Below are 24,704 nucleotides of genomic sequence, written 5' to 3' on the forward strand. Positions count from 1 at the left end.
GTCAGAATGGCCATCATTAAAAACTACAATTAACAAATGCATGAGAGAATGTGGAGAAAAGGGAACCCTCTTACACCTTTGGTGGGAATGTAAGCTTATGGTACAGCCACTATGGAAAACAGTATGAAGGTTCCTCAGAAAATGAAAAACAGAATTACCATGTGATCCAGCAATCCCACTCCTGGGACTTTTTCCACATATCGAGACAAAACTTAAATCTAAAAAGATACTGGCACCATTATGTTCATAGCAGCATTATTCACAATAGCCAAAACATGGAAACAATGTAAATATCCATTGACAGATAAATGGATAAACATACAACGGAATACTACTTAGCCATAAAAAAAGACTGAAGTAATGCCATGTGCAGCAACATGGATGCAACAAGAGATGATCATACTAAATGAAGTCAGTCAGATAAAGACAAATACCATTATCATTTATATGTGGAATCTATAAAACAGGACACAGATGAACCTATCTGTGAAACAAAAACAGACTCAGGGACAAGAGAACAGGCTTGTGGTTGCCAAGGGGAAGAGGGTGGAGGGAGGGTTGGATTGGAAGTTTACGATTAGATGCAAATTATTATATGGACAATGGGTAAACAAGATTCTATTATATAGCACAGGGAACTGTATTCAGTATACTATTATAAACCATAACAGTATAAAAAAGAATTATTACATATTCAAAATTATCAATGTAAACTACCTAGTATTCAGACTTCATTCTGATTTAATTTCATGATTATGCCAAATTCCCTAAGGCCAAAAACCCATACTTGGCATTAACACATTTCTATTTCTTTTTCCTTCAACTATCCCAGTGGACTCTGGTTCAATACAATTTTTTGAAATTCAATGTACTACAGGATTTGGGATCATTTTATGGTTCTCATCCATGGCACTGGTACTTCAGTCAAGGATTTCCAGCTGTCCTGGGTACTCACTTACCCTTCTTTATTCATGGCTGCTTTCTAGCCCCAAAGAGGTACAGGATATTTTTGGTGACTGTGCTATGGACACTACTAGTTTATAGGTAAGATTTTATTTGTTCAAATAGTTCATTTTTTAAATGTTACCAAGAAATTAAATTCTTTGAAAGGTAAACTATTTATCTTTTGCAGGTTCATTAATTCTTATGATTTGTTAGTGGGGATTATTTAGCAGATTGAAAATGCAGTGATTATGCTGGTTCTCAGGGCTTCCCTGGTGACTCAGTGGTAAAGAATCCGCCTGTAACACAAGAGACGTGGGTTCAATCCCTGGGTCGGGAAGATGAAAGAAATGGCAACCCACTCCAGTGTTCTTGCCTGGGAAATCCTATGGACAGAGGAGCCTGGTGGGCTGCAATTCATAGGGTTGGAAAGAGTCGGACACGACTTAGCGTTTAAATATCAAACAAATGCTGATGCTCAGACCATCTGAATACTTTTAATACATTCTCCAGATCTTCCCAACCCAGGGATCAAACCCAAGTCTCCTGCATTGCAGGCAGATTCTTTACAGTCTGAGCCACCAGGGAAGCCCTTCTGATACATATAGTTTGCTTAATAATATTATATTCAATTTTAAGAGGTTGAAAATTGTATTTGCTTTTAAAAAACAGAAACCACCACAATTTTAAGTACTGTAATTCTAAATGAAAATGTACATTTCTGTTTGAAATTTGAGTAATATTACTTGCGTTGGTAACAGAAATCCCTTTTTTTAGAATGCAGTTGTACTTTAGAATTTCACTTTGACATCAACTGTTGGCATTACTTTTAACACATCATCACCACCATATAACTGAAAAATAGACTGATTCCTGAAGCATGAAATTCAGTCTCATAATTACAAAAACAGATCATGTTAATTATATTCATTTTAAATACATTAATTTCTTAAAGTATCATTTAATATGAGAAAATAATATCTTCTTTGAATATCTTCTTTTTATTATAGCATGTTGAGCCACAAAGAATTCAGGTTTATCTATCCAGTTTTACCATTTTGTATGGTGTTCTGTGGTAAGTATTTTTGTAAAATAGAGAAAAAAAACAATAATAAACCAAGGACAATCAATGCTTATTAAACTCTAAAATATTATTTTCTACTAGGCTAAGTAAGGATTGCTCCTTAATTACAAATTGATTATATTACTGCAGCTTTCCCTTTCTGTAGCCAAAATATCCATTTTCTTCCCTAAATGCCCTTTTTCCTGTGTCCTGTAAAGTGAGATAAAAATACAAGGATCCAGCATCTATAGCACCTTTTGATGGTGGTCCTTCTGGCTGTTAGAAATCTTTCACTAAAAAGTAATACGTCTATTTCAGAATAGCTAATTTAAATTTATGGTTAAACTACAAGTTTTACATTCCACAAATGGAAAATTAATGTTGAAACTAGTTTTTAATGCTTTATATACATTTATCCTTTCAAGACTCAGTCCCAACGCATATGCAGTTTTTAACGTGATTCACACCTCTGGTTTCATTTGCCACCTTTCTCCGTATCTCCACTAGGTCTTTGCAGTAAGTTTTTTACATGTGACTTCTAAAAGTTTTATATTACTAAGGTCTGGAAAATATGAATTTTTATGTTGGTTTGGAAAATTTATGAATTGAAACTTTATTAACTTAAAGTTTAATTCAGAATGATTTGTTGGCTTGCTTCAAATATTAATCACTAAAAAAAGAAAAATCACTGGACTATGGAAGGAAGAAATGATAATCAAACTGGACCTGGAGGCTCATAAAAATGAGGGTATTAATGGTATCAAACTTTTTACTTAAAAAACAAACAAACAGAAAACCCTCCAAATTCATTAAGTAGCCTTCTTTGGTCAAGTATAAATATCATCTCCCATATCTCAGCTGTATGTACTCTCTTTAGACACAAACATACATATCTATATATTTGAAATATCTAAAGTACTAAAATGAAAGTTAGTGTCATATAATATCTTTATATAGTCATACTTCATCTACAGATGCAGACACAAAAATATAAAAGTCTAAGAGCTATTTGGCAAGTCTTTAGAATAGTGGGATCATTTAACAGAACAATTCTGTTCATAAAGTACTATTCAGATTTAGTTTTTTTCTTTTTAACAACCACTTGAGTTAGTTACAATTGTTTACTTTTCACCCAGGTGAACACTGCCAGATGCTACTGGAGGACAAATATTTCTGTGCACATTTTGGTTTCATTAATTTAGGAACTTGGTTACATTTCATTTTTATAATCTGTTTTTTCCACCATTCTATTTCTCTGCTCTGTGTCTTTAATAGAGTGTTTTAAAGACTGAGTTGTCTAAATCCTCATTCCCATTCCAAGAGAGTGAATCTTTAAGTGGGAGGGTCTTGGTAACCTGTTTCCAGTCCCAAACACTGAGATAAAATGCTCATGTGGGTTGTAGAGACACCTTTCTAATGAAAAGAATCTGCTTTTCTTCCATCTTGTGTCCATTCAGATCCTTCAAGGACAGAGACCTAGAAAAACCCCTGATGTTCTCACAGGATGTGAGCTTTTCCCTCAGACACGTGTACCTAAGGTTCCTGAGTGAGCCAAAAATTCTGATTCCTTGGAGACTTGTACTTTCACTAAGAATTAGAACTGTTATGCCGAGTTCCAACAACAAGACTAGTTAAGTAGTGAGTTCACCTAGACCAAAGTCTGGATGTTCAAGAATGATTTCCGACAACAGTCTCCTTGGAGTTCCAGATGTTTTAAATGGCACAGTTTTCTGGCCCAATTTTCTTTTCTAGCCACTTGAAATCTTGAGTTATATTGTACCTCAAATCTGTTTTTACTCTATTCTTATGTGACCCATATTAACCTGATTTTATATATACATGACAATTCTATTGGCGATTGCAGTGTAACAAGTCACCTCAACACTCAGTGGCTTACAATTATTTACAAATTGACAGCTCAGGTGGGTAGTTCTCCACTGAGCTCACTTATGCAAATATAATCAGCTGCGGAGGAGGTAGGCAGCTCTGCTGAACTAGGCTGGGCTGTCGCATACTTGGGATTCAGCTGGCTATTGGTCAGGGTACCTCACCTCTGTTGGGGGCTCTCATTCTCCAGCAGGCTATCTGGTGCTGAACAAGCTGGGTGTAGGCAGGGATCCAAGGGAGGCCCAAGCATGGAACCGGCACACTGCCACTTCTACCACATTCTTTTAGTCAAACCAAGTCACAAAGCCAAGCTAAATTAAGAGGACAAACTTCAGGCTAGTGTGGGGACAAGACACAGGAAGAGAAATAACTACAGCTGTTTTTTTCAATCTACAGTAACTTGTCTTGCCTAATTTGAACTTTCCCCAATCCCACCCAAAACACCTTAATTCCAGATCAGAATGTTGGCTTTGATCCTTAGTGAACTGTATAACCTTGTACCTCAGTTTCCTTACCTGGAGAAGAAAGGTGTCACTAGTCTAATAATGCTGAAATTCTTAGAGTGAACTTGTCATTTGAGCTGTTTCCAGTTCTGGGCTGGGTTTTTGCTTAATCTGTTTTTACTACAGTGGCCGTTGCAGACCTGCTTGTCTCTGATTAGGCCACTTTGTTTTTCCATATTCTAATCTTTTTAGCCAAACCACACTTGTGCTGTTTCAAAAGTCAGATAACCAGTGTTACAGAACTGGTTCCCGTACCCTCCCTCCAATGACCATGCTCAGAGGCATCACTTAACACCCTCTTAATTTTCAGCATCTCCAGATTGCCCAACACAACAGTGAAAGAAACAAACATACATAAATCTACTTCCAGAAACAGATCCATGCCACCACTCACAAACTGACCACTGAAAATCTCCCAGGAGCCTACTGGTATATTTTTCTAAGAATAATACATAGTTAAATTTCCTCCAGAATTACTGAGACTTGTATGTACACAATCTGTCACTAGTGCTTGGGAGATAAAAGAGAGAAGTAAATGGAATAAAAGCAAGGTCTATATATTTATCAACGATGTACCAGGACTGGCGCTGTACACACATTTCCCCCTGTTTGAAAAAGGTACTGTTGTGGATGGGGAAACTAATGCCAAAGCTAGAATTCAAATCTGGATTCCCTATATTTCAATTCCTTTTTCTAGAAAAAGGTCAAGACCTGGATGATACTGGACAATGACAGTGAATAGTCAAGAGAAATTACAAACATGACCCAATGCTTATTACATGTTTTTCCATGACAGCATTTCAGCTTGTAGTACACTTCCATTAAAGATTATATTTGCAATTAATATTCACTTAGCTATAAGAAAAAAAAATTACCAGTGTTACCATTCAATGTGTCTATCTTTATATAGGATACTCGCTAAACAACTTGAAAACATGGAAGAAACCAGCTCTAAGTTTTCTGTTCTTATCAAATATGCTCCTTGCCCTCTATACTGGTTTAGTTCATCAACGAGGTACTCTTGATGTCATGACTAATATTCAAGAACTCTCTTACAACAATACAAATATATCTTCAGCTTCAGTACTTATGATGATGCCTTGTCATTCTACCCCTTATTACAGGTAATAAAAGTTGTTCACTAAATGCTATGACTATAAAAACTACTTTAAAACTCCTTTCAGATTCCTGAATTTAAATTAATTGGTCAAATGATTATAAGGCATTTGAAACTCCTGTTTATGTCAATGAAAATCATATACCACTTTTAAATATACTTTAATATTCAAAACAACTTACATTTAAATACTCTGATCAAATAAACTTATACAGCATTTTATACTACCTTTAAAAGGTACTCTTCGTAAAAAAAAAAAAAAACTCAGGTATCATTGATCTTAATACAAACCTTTGTGATACATCTTATATTTACATAATTTGTAAATGATCTCAGAACACAGGATTCAAGTCCAGATTTACTGATGGGGACTGCTGTCCTGGTCTTAAACCAGTGTTTTTACTTTCTTTAGATATCAGCTGTCTTGCCTGTAAAAGTTAGGGAATTCAATTAGATGATATTCTAATGCTTGGATTAAGTGTGTCTGGGAAATAACAGTGAAAGTGCCTTAATTATGCAGGGCATTTAAAAATACATCATGGACACTAAGCTTGTATTTCAGGGAGCTATATACATCAATTGCCTAATAAGGATAAAAGGACAAAAAAAAACAGCTTTCCTTTAGAAAATTCTTTACCTGTCTAGAGTTAATCTGAAGTTAATTTTCCATGTGCACATTCAGTCAGTATCAAAGTTGGTATCATTTTACAGTAATTGAACACTTCTGGAATACTCTGCTTAACTCAATCATTAATGCCAATCATTAATAGGCTTTTTTGGAAAATTGGGATTGTCCAGCAAAAGCCAGTTAGATGGATGCAAGACCTCAAACAGCCCTTTAACTTGAAGATAGGATCTAGTCTATATAAAAAAGACTAGAGCTGAGAGAGGGATGTTCACTCTCCCCATATTCTCAGTAGTGGTAACTCCACAGAGAACAGGAATCCTAGAGGTACCATGATGCTCTCCCATACATGGTTGTAGTGACTGGTATCTTAGGCTTTGCATAGTTCACCTAGTTCTCATCTTAGGTTTTTCCAACAATGCACAATGGAGCATGCGCACACACACACACAAAAGTATGATACCTACCTCTGAAATATAAGGCTGGCAGCCTTTTCTCAATTGTTTCTGCTTTCCCCTTGAAGCAAGACCTTCATCTTCAAAATTGTAAAAGTCATGAAATATTAAGATCCTGTGTAAATTTACTTTGTACACATTTCATAGATAAAAATAAACCTCTATCAAATATTTGTATTAATTTTTCTGAGGCAAAGTTGTAAACATGGCTTTTTGCATGTCCCAAGTAACTGCTAAATCCACCTTTTCTGCTGCTGCTGCTGCTGCTAAGTCGCTTCAGTCGTATCCGACTCTGTGCGACCCCACAGACTACATATACTCTAATCTTCCAATGCCACAGTAAAACTGTTACTTATTTGGATTTTGATCCGTGAACCTATGTTGTTCTTTTTACTAAATCATACTTATATAAATATTTAAGAACAACAAAAGAAATAGGAAAAACTTGTCGTTTAAGAATTCAGAGCAGAAAGAGGAAAAGAACAAAGAATTCTTTATCCTTTCGGGTTCATGACGAGTTTTCTGCTTTGCCAGATATTACTCTCTTATTAACAAGTAACATACCTGGTCCCAAAGCCCCTGTGCCTGGAACACCTACTAATGTTAGAGAGTATTGAGTCCCACAAGCTGCGGACTGACTTCCCACCTTCACATGGAGTTTCACTCTTTACTTTGGACTTGAGGTTATGCTACCTACACTGTATAAGAATCTTTGTCTCCATTTTTTGAGAAAACTGCATTAAAGATGTGCCTCTTCACCTTAAGTGAAACCCAGTTTAGATTCAGATTTCACATTTTGTTATGTAAACATGATATATCTTAAGTGTAATTTGAAAACTGTCACAATTTTTTTTAACTTCTTGTAACTATAACGGTAACTTTCTTTTTATAGCCATGTCCACTACCCACTTCCAATGAGATTTCTCCAGTGTCCCCCAGACCTGACTGGAAAAACTGATTATCTAGTTGAAGCAGATATGTTTTATCTAAATCCCTTAAAGTGGTTGTATATGGAGTTTCAAAATGATTCACAACTGCCTACTCACTTGATCATCTTCAGCGTCTTGGAGGAGGTAAGGGAATATGAAAAAAGGTATAATTTGGTATTTTATTTTACCTCAGGTTTAGCAAACACTCAGATAAATTTACAATATCACTTTTTTTAATGGTCCCTTACAACACATATTTTATTAACTGGTCTTTTCCCTGGTCAAAATCAGCCCTAGTTCTATAGAACTACCAAGGAATATGTGTTACTTACCATGAGTTATTTTATTATGAAATTGCATTGTTTTATTAAGAAAAAAGTTGCAGAAGAACAAATAGGTCATTCTTAAATTCATGAAAAGTACTCAACAAAAGGTGGCTTTTATTTGCTTAAAAACATTTATTTCCTTCTAGGAAATAAGTCCTTTCCTAATTTCAAACAACTATGAGAGAACTGCCGTTTTCTTCCACACTCACTTTCCGGAGAGTCGAACTGGAAGTCACATATACGTCTATGAACGGAAGTTAAAAGGGAAACTCAACCAAAGATGAAATTCTGAACTATGTTTAGATCTTAGAGAAATAGAGATTGCTGAGCAGAAATATTCAGATGTTGCGGAAAGATGCTACTAAATACTGGGTAAAACTCATGGAACTAGCCAAAACCACTATGAACTGCTTTACCAAACAGCACTACTGAGGAAATGTATGGGAAAAAAATCACAATATAAAATCATATATTAATGCAATGCCAGATTTTAAATAAAGACCTTTAGTTTTCCTCATGGTGTAGTTTTATTGTTTCTTCCACAGTATTCAGATGTGCAAGAAATTTCACAAGAGAACAAGTCAGCAAGTTCATAAGAAGGCAGCAAATTCTTCACAAATCAACGGGCTCTTGAACCCACAAAAAGACAAGAAGCAAGTGTAAGGTTATAAAATGTTAAAGATGAAATTCCATCACAATGTACTTTTTTTTCAAGCTCTACTGGAAATTTAACACAAATATCAGTGTTAATTACACTTTGTCATGTATGATTTGAGCTTGCTTTAAGCTCATACACTGAAAGGAAGTCTCATTTCATGCACAAAATGTGTTGCATGCTTGGCTTCCTTAATAAAACTACAGTTGAATATTTTCAGTGCCAAAAAAAAAAAAATTCAGCAAAACTAAACTACAGGAAAATGCAAGTTAGTAAGCTTTTGCTTGATACTTCTGAGTAATAATATAAAATCATCAAACTATACTTAGAAATGATAAAAAGACATTGTTATCTTGATAATTTCATCTTAGTTTCAACACCAAACAGTAAAGAAAGCATCCAAGTTTCTGTTACAGTTTTCTAATTTAACTTAGTTGTGAAGGTCAATATTTAGGATCAAAAGGTAACTGCCCCAATTCTATTTCAAGGTTTGCCATGTGTCTTCCATTAGTGCGACCATATTTATGCCATTTACCTTCCCTTTTATAAGGTTGTGGCTGAGGGTGCTTCTGCTCTTGTTTTCGATGCCTGGAGCTTTCAATATTTACCATACGTTGCTTTTTATCTGGTCGACTGAAAGCAGTAAACACATTTTTCATCCAGGTTAGAGTTAAATTTATTTAAACAAGAAACAATTTTAATGTTTTTTCTCCATTAATCTATTATCTGAACACTGAAAAAGGATAGTAAATGAATCTGAAGTATATAATCCTAGTATAACCATATGAAAAAGATTTCAGTGAGTTTATACTTTTATCCTACAGAAAGAAAAAATGGACAAACATAACTGTGCTGGCAAACAGGGGAAACACTCAAAAGATAAATAGAAATGTGACAATAAAATAATGAGATGTGTTTCCATTATTTTTTCTCCTTTCCTATTAAAATTAATTCCCCCTCCCCAAGTGGCTTCCTCCCTCAGCAGGGATACATACACAGTTCCAACAGAGTTCCTCCCTCCCTCCCTCTTTTCTGCATGCGCATGCATGCTCTAACAGCTAAGGCTTATAAACAATATCTACGTGTAGTTCTTGATCTCCATAATCACACCTTTGTCACTACTTCAACAAAACACTCCATGGCCATCCAATTCCCAACCAAGACATCCATTCTTTTTTGGGGGGGCGGGGGGGCAGCATGTAACATTATTCCTTTTACTTGAGATGATTTTCGATTTTCACAATGCCACTCTCTGCCCATCATTCATTCTCAGCCTTCTTTCTCTACAATCCCTTAGATGTTGGTGTTCTTCAGGAGTCTGATAAACACCTCCAGCCTAGACTATCTACATATACAGAGTCTGGACTAGAGACAGAGTCACATAACTAATGGCCAACAAATTCTCCCTACTTATGTCAATAAATACCAACCACAATTCTCATTTTCAGTTCCCCTCACCCAAGCCCTGGTATTCCTTAGTGTAGCTAATGTCCATATATGACTAGACAGTTATATATATAATATACATATATATACACACACACCTATAACTATAGACATATATATATAACTATATAACTATTGACCCAACCCAGAAATCTCAAAAGGCATTGTTACTTTCTACTTCTATTTCACAAGAAATAGCACCGATTTTACTTACTATATACCGTTCAAATCTGTCCCCTCCTTTCTATTCCTGCTACTGCCCTAGTTCAGATACTCATCAGCTCATGTCTGTATCATTTCAAAAACCACTTTTCAGCATCTAGCTTCACTCTTTCCAATAAACCCTTCAGGCTGCTGCCAGTGACCCAAAATGCAATAAAACAAGTCCTCCAGCATAAAAGTTCTTCATGATCTGAATCTTTTCTTCTGTTCACCCCCCACCTCTACCTTGTCTCCTTAACACAGCATGTCTTCACATCTCCAAATCAGTGCAAATGAAGTTCCCTTTGAGTGCAATGTACTCCATCTGCTGCAGGCAAGTTTTCACTACTTCTTCAAAAACCAGTTAAAAAGAAGTTCAGCTCAAAGGCCATCTTATTATGAAGGCTTCCCAAACATCTGTTGACTGAGGCCAGCATATAATATGCCTCCACATCTCCACTGCATTTCTTGTATTGACCTAATTCTCCAAAAGCTTCTGAGCTCCTTAACAGCAAGAATTTTTCATTTCTTTCCTCAGGACAGCCTCACAGTACTTTGCTCTAGATATGTATTTAATGACTAAAGACACCAAAATCAGTCTCATTATTTTATTGACACATTACATTTATTCAAAAAGCTATATAGAGAAAAATATCTCAAAGGTTAAAAAATAAAGCTAACATTCAAAGATTAGGAGAGTTTTGTGTTACAGAATAGAAAGCTGGTAAGCAATGGATAATACAATGTTATTTTTAAAGGTTATATATAAAGCACACGCATGAGAACTTGTGGCTTGCAAAGTTTATCCCTTTGATCATGCCTCTACCAATAATAATTCTATAATAAATGTATTAAATATCATAATTTAGTTGGTAAGTAGAATAGACAAAGCAAGTGGGACACTTGAATTGTTACTCTGATTTCAAAGTGAAATTTGTATTTTTCACTCCTAGCTTCCCAGAGTGAGTGAGTAAATAAAAGATTAAGGAAATAACTTAAGGTGATTATCTTTTCATATAAAGTATAATGAAAAAAATGAAATAGGCTAAAATAGAATTTTATATCCTCAGATTTTTTAAGGTAGAAATTAAACCATTTGCTCAAGTCAAACTGATTTTATGAAATTTTCAGTTTGTAATAGATTTTAACTTAAAATTTAATCTTTCAATTTATCCTGAATTCCAAGGCAATAAAATACTTTTACAAATAGTACTTTTGTTTACAAAAAGTACTTTTACAACAAATACAGCTGACCCTTGAACAATGTGGGTTTGCACTGCTTGGGTCTATTTATACCTGGATATCTTTCAATAGTAAATACTTCAGTACTACATGGTCTGTGGCTGGTTGAATCCTCAGATGCAGAAATGCTGATACAGAGGGCTGACCATAGGTCATATGCAGACTAACCCCCCATGTTGTTTAAGGGTCAACTGTAGTAGCATTCTAAAAAACTTATCAAATTATAAAAATGCTATTCAATCTACAAATGTTAAAAACTATTATAATAACATGGTGCTATGTAAACCGACCTGGGTCCATATGGAGGGGAAAAGGTGTGACCAAAGAAGTGTCTATATATATATCCATCCAACTTCTCAAATACGCCATCATTATCTACTTGATATTCTTTCATGTCTTTAAGATAATCTTTAACATCATTAACAAAGTCAGTGAAGAGCTTCTGATCATGTATAAAGACACCATTTAGGAAAAACTTATTGATGAAGTGATCAAGTTCTTTCCAATGATGAAAACTATCCAGTTTTTCTAACAAATACCCTTCAATTAACTGTCTAAATTCATCTATCCTTACAGGATTCAACATTTTAACATTAAAAAGGTTAATAGACTCCTGTTGAGCACATTCAAATACACCAGAACAAGCCTTTCTGAAAGAATTATAATTTCCACCACAGTCATGCTCAGCACTGCATTTCTGTGAATTTGTATTTTTTCCAAATTCTTCAAAATGAGGCTTTTCTTTCCTTCCCTCTCTCTGCATAGTAGGGCCTCTACTATTCTGGTTTTGTGTACGTGCCTTATACTGTGGATGGAAATATTCACTAAATGTTGTCGGTTTTTTAGCTGCGGTTTCTTTTGTAGCGCCAAATCTTTTATTGCCTTTTTCATCAAAGATATTCTTGGTGGTATCTTTGAAATGCCTGAAAGTGGATTTAACTGAATCTGAGAATTTTTTCAGATTTTCTTTTACAGCTTCTTTAGCCTGTTTAATTTTTTCTTTATGATGCCTCACAAACTCCTTAGTAGAATTCTTCATTGCATCAAATGTTTCCTTAACAGAACCCAAAAATGTTTCCTTTGATTTATTTTTAGCTCTGTGGTTTCCTCTGTTCCCTTTCTTTTTTCCATCAGTTTCTTGTTTCTCATTTTGATCTTTTGCTTCAACATACAGTCTTTCCCACAAATCAGAACGCTGTTGCTCAAAGGTTAGCTTGCGCTCCAGCTCAGTCAGTCTTTCCCGTAACATTTCTATTTCCTTTTTCTCAGTCACTACACTGGGCGAGTCTGGGTTGCCATACGAGTGGCTGGAGCTTAGCTGTTGGAGTTCTACCCTTAAAGCCATGGTTATTAGTCGTTCTCTTTCCAGTTCTTTCCTGAGCATCTTTGCTTCTGCCAACAGAGTCTCCCTTTGATTAAGGAAACTGTGTGTTTTCAGCTTTTCTTCTTCCAAATGCTGCTTAAGTTTCTGATTTTCTGTAACTAATTCAGCGCTTGTCCCTTTATCTTCTAATATCCTAATCTGTTCTCTTAATTTCCTTAACTCTTCCTGTAATGAAGACAAAGCTTTTTCTTCCTTCTCCAGAGATGTTCTTAGATACTGATTTTCTGTATCAAGGTTCTTTTTCTGAGTTTCAAAGGACATCTTCTCTGCTTCAGTATGGGTCCAACACCTTGCAAGGTTTTCCTTCAATGACTAAATTTTTTTGAAAGATAAGAAAGAAAAATATCAAGTAAAATATCAAAGATGAATTTAAATCTTAATGGTATAACAAATACTCCATAAATGTTTAGTGTCTATCTCCATAGAGACTATCCTTTATGTAGTATTTTCAATACATGAAAATTGGAAAATAAAAGGTTCATATGCAAGAAAATGCACAGCAAACAGCTACATGAAAATAAAAACAAAGCATGCTGGAAGAAGACTGCCTTCTACCTTTTAACTACAGGACTCCACAATCTGTACTGGGAAGGCTCCTAGAGAGAATTTAGGAAGGACTAAAGGTTCTCTGATCCTTGAGTGATGGAGATTATCTTATAAAAAGTAAAATTATATTAGATGACTTTAGGCTTCAAAAGTCCGTTATATACTCATGGCACTCGCTAAAGGAAAAAATTTTCAATAATCTCGGTATTATTTGAAAGATCTTGGTCCTACGCAAATGAACACCTTAGTTCAGGTAAGTCATATAAGTTCTCCCACAGTTCAGAGAACAGACTAAATCTTGGTAACACTTACAACTAATTTCTCCAATTTCAATGTTTCTGAAGAGACTGACCAGATTAGCAATGTAACTCTGAAGTCAGCACCATTTCTGAGAGAGAAATTATGTCCAATCAAGTTTATAGAACTTTTGCTGCAGTGCTAGGTAGCCTTGAAGGGCCTGATTTTCCTGTCAATACATGTATTAGTAACAAACTTTTATCAAAATAGCAAGAAATTAAACAAATTAATGGTTATGCTTAAACAGATTAATGGTTATAACACTATCTAGTCAGTTAAAATCTCTTATAAATCAGCAAAATGATATTTCAACTTTGTTTAAAATTGACTACAAACATTATGACTGTTCCCTCTTTAAAAAAAAAAAAAAAAACACCTTATTTTGTTTTTCACTTTTTGACCCACGTGCACAGCCGTGAAAGCATTGAGTCCTAATTCCCAGACCACAAGGAAATTGCCAAGACTTTCTTTTTTTGGCCATGCCATGTGGCATACAGGATCTTAATTCCCAGAACAGGGATCAAACTTGTGCCCCCTGCATTGGAAGTGTGAAGTCTTAACCACTGGGCTGCCAGGGAAGTCCCATGACTAATCCATTTCAGTCAGACCATAAAAATATCTGACAGAGACAAAAAAAAAAGTCCTTTTAATGACAAGATTTTCCACTTAAAAATTAACTATCTGAGATGGATATTTCACTGTCTGGCTCATTAATCTTCAAAGAAAAAATTAAAAATCAAAATTTCCTTACAGTCATTTCATCTGCTCTCCCTGTGTGAGAGAAAACACGTTTCATTTATCCAACAGAAGTGGACTCTGGAGAATACTATGCTAAGTGCAGTAAGTCAGAGAAGGACAAATACTGTATGATATCACTTATATGGGGAATCTAAAAAATAATACAAACAAATATAAAAGCAAAACAGAAACACAGATATAGGAAACAAATTAGTGGTTACCAGTGAGGAAAGGGAAGGGCGGGGCACATTATGGTATGGGATTAAGAGGTACAAACTACTGCTCTGTATAAAGGATATATTGTATAGAACAGGGAATTATAGCCACTATAATAACTTTTAATGGAATATAATCTGTAAAAAATACGGAACAACTATGCTGTACTCTTGATACTAATACTGCAAATCAACGTACTTCAATAATTTTTTAAGTGAACTATGGAGTACAACAGACTAATGCAGTATTATTTTTAAATGCACAAGCACAGGGAGTGCCACCAGATGACTAGAGGGTACAATATTCTGTATCCAGTAAACTCTAAAATCTTGAATTAAGTGGCAAAGCAGATCCTGGACAGGTCTTCCATGAAGATCTTCAAATTCCAAACCACATTTAGCAGCTGGAGACAAGAGGTTTGCAAGAACTGATTCAGTAAAGATCCATACAGGCTGAGTCTCCTTAGAGCCAACATCATTCTATGCAACCAGAAACCGTCATAGTAAAGAAGAGAATGGCTGCTCCTTTCTGTAACATCCTCTGCTCAAGGCAACTCAGGAGGTTATAATTCAAGAGGTTGCCACGCCCTTCTGGAATAGGGCATAGCTCTAGTATTCTTGCCTAGAGAATTCCATGGACAGAGGAACCTGGCAGCCTACAGTCCATGGGATCGCAGAGTCTAACATGACTATCACACTGCTCAAGGCAGAGAAAACTACACTATTTACAATTAACTTCAGTAGTCCATCCCTGAAAGATATAATTTAGATGTTAAGTGGGATTGTGTTTTCCAAAGAAATACAACCATAACCCTATAAAGAGTATATAAAAAAAATAAAACAAAAAGAATATATACATAAAGAAGGGAAATTTACATTGTGAAGCATATACATTGTGAAGGTAATTTAGGGAAATGGAAGGAAAAAGGAACAGTTTACCTTTCTACCCTGAGTTTACTATAATCCCAACACCCTTCCAAAGCAAGAACTAGAGAGGAAATACTTTGCTAATCCTCATAAACCCAGAATGGAAAGCAGAGTCCTGTTGGACCTAGGTGAATTTCAGGTATTTTCATGGCATGCTTTCTCTGTCTTCATAACTGATATGAGACCAGAAAAAAGGACCGCCTGATTATTCCTCACGAGCAAGGGTAGCTCCTAGAGAAAAGTACAAACTCTCCTCTTTCTCTCTCACTGAATGAAATGTTTTGCTTGGCTCTATAAAAATAATGTTAATAATAATAATGGTTTTTTAAAATTTATTTTTGGCTATGCTGGGTCTTCACTGCTGTACGAGGGCTTTCTCTAGTTGCAGCACGTAGGGGCTACTCTTAAATGTGGGGCTTGGGATTCTCATTGCAGTGGCTTCTCTTGTTGAAGAGCACAGGCTCTAGGGCATGCAGGCTTCAGCAATTGTGGCACACGCGCTCAGCTGCCCTGCAACATGTGGGATCTTCCCGGACCAGGGATCGAATAGGTGTTCCTTGCATTGTAAAGTGGATTCTTTTATTTTTCAACTTGTTAATGTGGTGTATTACATTGATTGATTTGCGGATATTGAAGAATCCTTGCATCCCTGGGATAAAGCCCACTTGACCATGGTGTATGATCTTTTTAATGTGTTGTTGGATTCTGATTGCTAGAATTTTGTTAAGGATTTTTGCATCTATGTTTATCAGTGGTATTGGCCTGTAGTTTTCTTTTTTTGTGGCATCTTTGTCAGGTTTTGGTATTCAAAGGCTTTCTCTGCATCTATTGAGATAATCATATGGTTTTTATTTTTCAACTTGTTAATGTGGTGTATTACATTGATTGATTTGCTGTAAAGTGGATTCTTAACCATCGGACCACCAGGGAAGTCGCCTAATAATGTTTTATATATAATATCAATTAAAATAATGTTAACTATAATATAGTGATTAGGAAGAAAATCTTTGGAGTCAGATAAACAAAATTAAATTCAGCTTTGTTGACTGCCAGACTTGAGAAAGTTATTTAGCTTTTTTGAATCTCTTTCCTATCTATAAAATAAAATTAGTATCAATACTTGCTTAAATCACTGGGATGTGGCAAGAAATGCTGTATGTAAGGTACAACACTGACCAGGACACACAAGTACTCAGTCAACAATTACCAATACTATTATTGATTTACTAATCTGCACTGTACTTGTATCTGAATAGCACAATAATTATTGGATGACACAATTTTATAAATTTGTTACTAGTACATACCTTATATTCTATTAATGACTCTTGTTCCTGTTGACACTGGGAAAGATAATCCTTCATATCATTCAGTTCATCTTCATGTATCTTTTTGACTAACTGTTGACGCTTCTGAATCTGAATTGTGCCTAAAAATAAAAATTTTTTTATTGAAGATATATAAATGTCACAATTACCAATATTTTAAAATATACAACGAAACACATAATTTGCATATTATTTAACTGCTTGATCCAGAGAGGATCATTTTCTTCAAAATACAACAGTTTTACAAAATATTTCAGTTTTAAAAAATTCTGATTATATAAACAAAGAAAGAATAAGTAAAATCTTATGGTGTCATTCATTAAATGGCAACAGATGGATGCTAATTTATAAATCAGGCCAAATAGGTTAATATAATTTTTATTATATTTAGCATACACCAGGTATATTTAAGCAGTTCACTATTCTTTTGATTAAAACAAGCCAGACCATATTACTCTACCAAGCAAAATAATTTGTCATGTTTCTGTCTTATTATATTGAAAGCACTCAAGTTTGTTGTATTTAAGGGCTCTCTGAGGTACATAAAGTGTTGCATTCCCCACTTCAACAGAGAAAAGAACAAATCATGCAGTCTAGTCACAGGTTATAAGTCACTAAAGAAAAATGAAAATTTTTTTCTCACTATATTTTGCCTAAATGATATAGCATAAGCCTAAAAAGAATAGCAAGGAAAACAACTGGCGAACTATGATTATCCACCATTCTCAAAGCCAGCTCTTTGAAGAACTCTGCACTAGTTAGGCCTGTATGGGAATATCACCATCCCTACCCCCATGAATCATAAATTAACCAGGATGCTCTATATTTTCACCCTAAAAATCAAACTGTTAATTTGCCAAGACATGCTGTTCACATGCTGCTACATGCTTCATGCATGAGAAAAAACATTAAATCAAAAAGAAGGCCAAATGCATCTGGCAACCATAATACTACATCTCTGAGTGGCATCACATCACAGAATTTTGTAGTGAAAGAATATAATAATGAATAGTTTATTGATTTCTGAAAAAATAACTTATTTCTTTAATACATCTTGAAAATCACTAAAAACTTTTGCCAAATTACAGACAACTATTACCAGTTAACAGCTATGATACTCTGTCAGAATTCACTTCTCAAAAGAACAAAAAAGGAAATACAAAAAAAAAAATTTCAAATATGTTTCCCTATTATTCTGAAAAATCTCAGATCTTTTGAAATATTAAAATAAATTTATCTATAGTTCCAAGGCAACAGAAAATTGCTTTTTTTTCCCCCCCCAAAACTGCTAACAGAATGATCTTTGGCCACTGGGAAATATCTTAAAACTATGTGTTGAGATCTGAGTTTGTGGTACTATTACGCAGCATATGTTTGATGACTATCAGCATGCCCCTTATCAATCAATCCCACCATTAGCTTTTTTTTCCCTTCTACACCTTCAGCTGTAAACCATAAAGTGTTACAACCCAGGGTGTACGGCTTTCTGGTTCTGTCCACAAATCTGCCTACCTTAATCACATTAACCCACTGTTGGTTTTTGCTACCACTGCAGTAAGGCTTCTTTTCTACAGATAAAGCGTCTCAGTCTCACCAGAGCTTCAAGCCAATACATCCATCTGCCTGCCGGGCACAATTTTTGGGGTGTCTTCAGTAAAACAAAACAAAACTACTTCAGCACCTGCCCTAATTCACTCTAAAATAAAGTTCAGTTCAGTTGCTCAGTTGTATCTCTTTGCAACCCCATGGACTGCAGCAGGCCAGGTAAACCAAACTGTGCTCACCATCTATTAACTTTATCACTGACCAAAAAATGCATCCCTCTAATTCCCCCCACCACCTAAAGTAAAGAAGCTAACACACTTCTTGGAATTTAAAAAGTAAACCACCACTATCTCAAGTATCCCTGGCTCAAAGTTATGTTTTCTACTGGTATTCCATGTTCCTTATTTCACCAACCTTCTCTCTATCCCCACCTACACTACAACAGTCAAGGCCCTGATCACCAAATACCTGAATTACCAAACCTTCTACTTGACTATTCCCACACTATCCCACACTATCTTTTTCACTTTTCCTCTAAAATTACTGCTTCGGGTCACTATAAATCAAACTCTCCTGCTCAGATTCCAAGATGTTTTACAGTATAGTTGCATCCCACATATTCCAACCTGATATTCCATTATTTCTAAACATCTATTCTATACCTGGCTATACAATCCTGCCAGTCTTTTCAGTGCTCCCAAACTTATCAAGTTTCCTTTCAGGTTATCAGGTTCTCCACTGCTAGCATGTTCTGCTTTCCTTCCACATTAGAGTGTGTGGAAGTCCAGACCCAACTCAAATCCTACCTCCTCTTGGATGACTGACTCAGTGTCATAGCCTGAGCTATGATTCTTGTTTGTGCTTCATAACTTAGCACCTAGTTATATCGTTACGTTATTTGCTGAAAAGCAGGGCAGCCTATACTTAAAGCAACTCCATGAGGAAAACAAATCAATTAAATTTCACTGTCAATTTAGAATATGAACAGTCTACAGGTAAAAGAAAGAACAAGATAAGTGCTTCATTGTGATTTTCAAAAAATTTGTAAGGACTTTCAGGACCTGAAGCAGTACCAGATACCTACAGTATTCTTTTACTATCCTCAGCCCTTCCAAATAGTTCTCTCTTCCATCCAACATAGATATGACACTCCAAATTTTCATGGTGCCAAGGTTGGTGAATGTTCTGAATGATTTAGTAGTGTGTTCTTGATAAATGATTATAAAGCAAATGACTAATTATGGAATGCAATGACTGACTTCACACTGCCTGGGAAATTCAAGCTAGCTCTAACATCAACTCAAAAGAACTCAAAGTATTGAGATCAGTGCCACAATTAACAAAAAAAACCCTGTGATATCCTTTAAAAGTAACCATGAAAAACTTTTCATTCAGATTAAGTTTTGTGTTCACTGAGCCAGTCTCATTAATGTATAGACCTATTATTATGAAGGTTGTTCCAATTCTGAAAAGCTAATCTGAAGTACTACAGGAAAATATTTTCAATATAATTAATAAAGTATATTTTACAAGTAACAAAGTTCTTAAATAAGAGGGCAATAATTTATCAGTTTTTAAAAGCACTCCTAAGTTAATCTTTCTACAAAATACTTAAAGGTCATGCACTTTGCAGAGCTTTAATGCAATGTGGATTAACATTAAATCACTGTCCAATTTTTTTTTAGTAATAAAAAAAGATTAAAATTACACCTTCTCCTTTGTTACCTCCACGTTTACCTGCAATGGGAAAAAACCATGCTCAAAAGAATGTTCATACATTTGCTCCAGCTAGATAATAAACAAGTTAAGTATATATTTCAAGTCAAATCTCACTATAACAAACTTCAAGGGAAGATACAAATTAAAAGGTCCCAGTATTAAATTCAAGCAGACATCCACCAGGCATCTAAATACTTATTTTTTATTAATATAAAGTTAAAGACAAGAAGAAACAGATTTATTTTTCTCTCACTTTAAACAAGAATTGATTATCTTCACTAAGTTTCTTCTCATATCACACTATACTGAATAATACATCTTTTCTATGAATCAACACAGGGTACATGTAATTCCTGAATCTTAAGGAACACACTACTGGAAGGAACCAGATTACTCAAAAAGCTAAACTGTGTATTATATAGGCAAAAATCCTAAATGTAGTTAATATAAGGCAAACTGCAAGTTGTGAAGTTGGCAAGATCTAAGACATTTGATTAAACTTTTTCAAAATTTTAATAAAGCAAAAAGTACAAATGTTCAGTTCTCAAATAGTCTTATCTTTGTACAAATATACAACTTAAATAAGATTCAATGGTTAGGCTCCCAAAAGAAAAATACCACGTGGCATCCCTTCCTCTTTCACGAGGGTAGTTTCAAAGGCTTTGCATCAAGAAAATAATTAACCAATGTAAATAAGATTAATTAACCAATGTAAATAACACTGAGCAAAGTATAATACAAGTGAATTCTTAAGTCATGTGAATCACAGAAGTAATAACAAGTCATAAAATATAATGCCTGCATGAACCCTGAAGGTAGAATGAGCACCAATTACTGTGACATTCATTTCAAATGTAACAAATAGTTACAAATGGAACTTAAATAATCCTAATAATATATATATATGAACAGCCCTTACATTTCTTAAATACTGTTTTCATTTAAGTGCAAATAGCTTTGTAAGGCAACACTACCCCAATTTCCACAAGAAAACTAAGGCTCAAACAAGTATGTTTTCTAAGGTCATATATTTCAAGGATGACACTGAAAACAGCTCCCAGAATGCCTCACTCTTCACCATCACTTTATATAAAACAAATTTTCAAATACTTACCATAGAAATGTCCAAATCCCATGCTGATCGCAATCACCAAAGCAAGTATAACACATTTATTGAGACCACTACTGAACTGCCGTTTACATAGCTCCTGAGGGGGTTCAGGCTCTTGTTCAGCAAGTAGCCTTTCTTCAGATTCTGAACTAGACACAGTCTTCTTCCTGGCACGACGTCGTCTAAAGGTTGCACTGGGCTGATGGCTGGTTTCGTCACTGCTTGATTCGTCGTCGCTAGGCTGAGATGAAAATACTGTTTAAAAAAAAATGGAGATAAATACTTTAGAAAGCTTTCCTGATAAATATGATTTAGAATGCCATCCATATGTGCCTTTTTACATAAGACAGCCAAAAATAAAAACAACACAACAGAAACAAATCTTAAATTTTCAAATTTATCAACATAAAACCAAAGATTTCAATTGTGATACCTAAGACTTTTTTTTAACTATATTGTGTGCCACTGAGGGTCTGGTTTTGGCTTTTTTCTTTTTTTAACCTCCCATATACTTTATACCATTAAAACAATTATTCTCACAGCCTATTAAGTTTCACTGCTATTAGCGCCATAAATGCTATTTCTAGACGTGAAAAAAAAAACAACTCTATCTCTTCAATTTCAAATGGAGGTAATTTAAGCTCAACTGTTTAAGGAACAGAGGGAAGTATACAAGCAGTTCCTGTGATTTAAAAAAGACAATAACTACCAGAAGTTTCCCTGAGTGTACTAGCCCCTAGTTTTATTTCCATCCTATGAGCCCCAAATCAAGGTTCAAAGCACTGTAGTTTAACCCAGGCTTCCAGAAGTCAGATGAGCCCTTCCCTTCGACTGCCACTCTTACTAGAAGGTTATTAATTTTACCCTCTAGTAAATATGTCAGCATGAGGAAGTGACACAACAGCTATCTCCGATACTAAGCACTAGTCTTGTGCTGCTCCTTTATGAAAAGAACAATAAAGAACAACAAATAGAAAAAAAAAAAAATCACAAGAAATCTCAAGTACTAGAAGCATAGTCATTGGAAAAAACCATCTTCAGTTTTTTCAAATGTATTATTTCTTAATATTGTCCCATATATCAATAAACTATATGCTGAGGCAGATTAGATGTCTCAGTAATAATTTCCAAACGCCAGGGAGAAGGAAAAAAAAAGCACTACAAGTAAGAATAAAATGTGAACATAAATTTGATACAAAGAGCTCCAAAAACCACAAACATTCATGCTTCAAAAAAGCAAAACACTTCTTCAGAAGACAGGGTATCCATGCCACAGCAAAGCTGCTGACTTAGGTTAGACAATACTTTTAAAAGTTGGATCACAGAGAATTCGGTTGACTCTCAACTTAAACAGTAAACACAAAGACAGAAGGTACTACTGAATATTCATTCAGTATTATATTATATTATATTCATTCAATATTATATTCCTAATAGTTAATGACAAAGATGTCACTGAGAGATCTTTGGGTCAAAACCCTTATGCCCATCATGTTTATCTGGTTATTCTTGATCACTAGTTTTTCCAAGATGTCATAGCCTCAGCTGTAAGTTTACATTTCTTGGACAAAGAGAAAGAAAGGAAGACTTTAACAAAGCATCACATAATATAAAGGCATTCATGATCATGGCTGAAGTACTTAATTCAGACTTTCTGACATAATTAAGATGGGTAAATATAAAAACAAACCATTTCTAAATTTTTAAAATTTTCAATTCTACGTTAACTTATTGCCTACATTATGCATTCTAAGTAAACTGATCAGGCTGGCCCAAATGAAAAAATTCACATTCTTATCTAATGCTTCCATCTTTTTTAACCCATACATATGACAGCTGAGATCCTTTGATTTTCAAACTTCTTTTAAAGCATAATTTGGCCCATAGTCCAAGATGCAAGCAGTGCAAAGGCATGCAAAGAGCTTAGCCAGCTTTATCATAAGATCAATTTTGAACACCTGTTCAGAGTATCACAGATTACAATAGATATCTTTAAAGCACTAAGTAAATAGTAAATGTGACTAGGAACACTCAGCTCTAGAAAAGCTGATCAGATTTAGTCACACCACCTTGGAAAGTGAGTTGGCTAGGAACATGGTGTTTCAGCTGATCATCCCATCCCCTTATGCATTCAGGAATCTTCCACAGCTTCTCCCACCATCTTTCTTTTGTGAATAAACAGGGAAAAAAAGATGTATAAAGCTTTATTATAAAGAATAAAAAGGAAAAAGAGAATTGAAAAATACTTAGTTTAATTATCACTTAACATGATCACACATGCTCCATCAAAATCTAAAAATCATGACTTTTTAAAAAACACATACAACACAAACTTTTATACAACTACCAACTCTGCTTCCTTAGGGGAGGAGAGGGTCAAATGGAGGGACTGGGAAATGTTCTTACACCAACAAAAAGGTTACTGCCACAAGAATCTAATTTATAAGAAGAAAAAAAAAGAAGCTGAAACTCTATAGAGATGGAGAAGACAGGGCAAGGGAAAAAACAAACAAGACTAAGCAACAGATAGCAGGAAATTTTACCAACCAAGAAAAATATCTGCTAAGGGAAGAGAACAAAAATTCTTAACAACTGATGCATATAGACTATTTTCAACATAGTCCAAAATGTTATTTAAAATTATTTTTTTAGCATTTCTTTTACTGAAATAATTCCCTGGGAAACAGAACAATGGATAAAAATACATCTGAAAAATATTCTGCTTAAGTGAATCTAAAATTCTAGGATGTCCAAGTTCAAAAAGGAGATTAAAATTAGAATAATGTGCTTTGAAGTACTGAAGTTCATGGAAAAACAATCAACAGTGTGTGGCATCATTTCTTAAATGTCTACTTGAACTCTTCCACAATGCTCCTGGCTTCAATCTGACTACACCTCTGGCCCACAAATATTCTCCAATTAAATCAGCATCTAGTTTAACCCTACTTGAATTTTATTAGCTTAAACTGGAATAACAGAATCCCCACAGTCTGATTCTGGCAAATGAAACAAAGACTGGTAAAATCGAAGAAAATGATCTGAAATAAATACTACACATTCTTGTTTTTGCACCAAATTAGGAAATTCTTATTAACACTAGCAATGCCCCAGGTGTCTCTCCCATAATCCACCCTAAATTATAACTGGGGGTTAATAACCTTTGGTTAAATATAGATTTCTTTCTCTTATTTTCTATAACTTTGTATTTAAATATTTATATTACCCCAAAAGATGTTACATATGTCCCTAAAACTCAGCCAAAGAATTACAGAAGGAATTAGCTCAGTAACTCATATTTCACCTCCAAATGATTCTGTCTGAACAACAGGCATTAACTGCATTAAGCATGCGACTCATAATAGCTACATTTTCATAACTCAGTCTAAAGTGAAAGATTCTAGTTTGGGGGCTTTAGGACACTCCTGTTTTGCCAGTTCCTTAAATCCTGTTTGGCACATGGTAGCACACAAAAAATGATTGTTGAGTGACTGATAATTAAATGG

At 34.9% G+C, this 24,704-nt stretch overlaps 2 protein-coding genes across 21 annotated transcripts in view; one reads left to right on the plus strand and one right to left on the minus strand.

The window, feature by feature from the left end:
- Nucleotides 1-8,364, plus strand: part of PIGB (phosphatidylinositol glycan anchor biosynthesis class B) — a 25,799-nt gene extending 17,435 nt beyond the window's left edge. For 4 of the 6 annotated variants that reach the window (XM_086321053.1, XM_086321054.1, XM_086321051.1 and 1 more), the window contains 5 exons: nucleotides 833-1,044; nucleotides 1,953-2,017; nucleotides 5,306-5,519; nucleotides 7,485-7,665; nucleotides 7,994-8,364. In XM_086321053.1, the coding sequence (XP_086177179.1) occupies nucleotides 833-1,044; nucleotides 1,953-2,017; nucleotides 5,306-5,519; nucleotides 7,485-7,665; nucleotides 7,994-8,131 (810 nt within the window). In that variant the 3' untranslated portion in view covers nucleotides 8,132-8,364. The remainder of the gene's footprint in view (nucleotides 1-832; nucleotides 1,045-1,952; nucleotides 2,018-5,305; nucleotides 5,520-7,484; nucleotides 7,666-7,993) is intronic. The other 2 variants (XR_015134550.1, XR_015134551.1) reach the window with 1 other exon arrangement.
- Nucleotides 8,351-24,704, minus strand: part of CCPG1 (cell cycle progression 1) — a 42,050-nt gene continuing 25,696 nt past the window's right edge. For 2 of the 15 annotated variants that reach the window (XM_086321047.1, XM_086321048.1), the window contains exons 6-11: nucleotides 21,205-21,456; nucleotides 20,082-20,108; nucleotides 16,806-16,927; nucleotides 11,682-13,087; nucleotides 9,038-9,135; nucleotides 8,351-8,476 (exon numbers count right to left, since the gene is read on the minus strand). In XM_086321047.1, coding sequence (XP_086177173.1) covers nucleotides 8,460-8,476; nucleotides 9,038-9,135; nucleotides 11,682-13,087; nucleotides 16,806-16,927; nucleotides 20,082-20,108; nucleotides 21,205-21,456 — 1,922 coding nt within the window. In that variant the 3' untranslated portion in view covers nucleotides 8,351-8,459. Of the gene's footprint in view, nucleotides 9,136-11,681; nucleotides 13,088-16,805; nucleotides 16,928-20,081; nucleotides 20,109-21,204; nucleotides 21,457-23,270; nucleotides 23,367-24,704 lie in introns of all 15 variants that reach the window. The other 13 variants (XM_086321043.1, XM_086321044.1, XM_086321036.1 and 10 more) reach the window with 7 other exon arrangements.

The sequence above is a fragment of the Bos grunniens genome, chromosome 10, assembly GCF_055505025.1.
Source record: "Bos grunniens cultivar Pamir isolate PY7600 chromosome 10, Bosgru_T2T1.0, whole genome shotgun sequence".
Taxonomy (NCBI): Eukaryota; Metazoa; Chordata; class Mammalia; order Artiodactyla; family Bovidae; genus Bos; species Bos grunniens.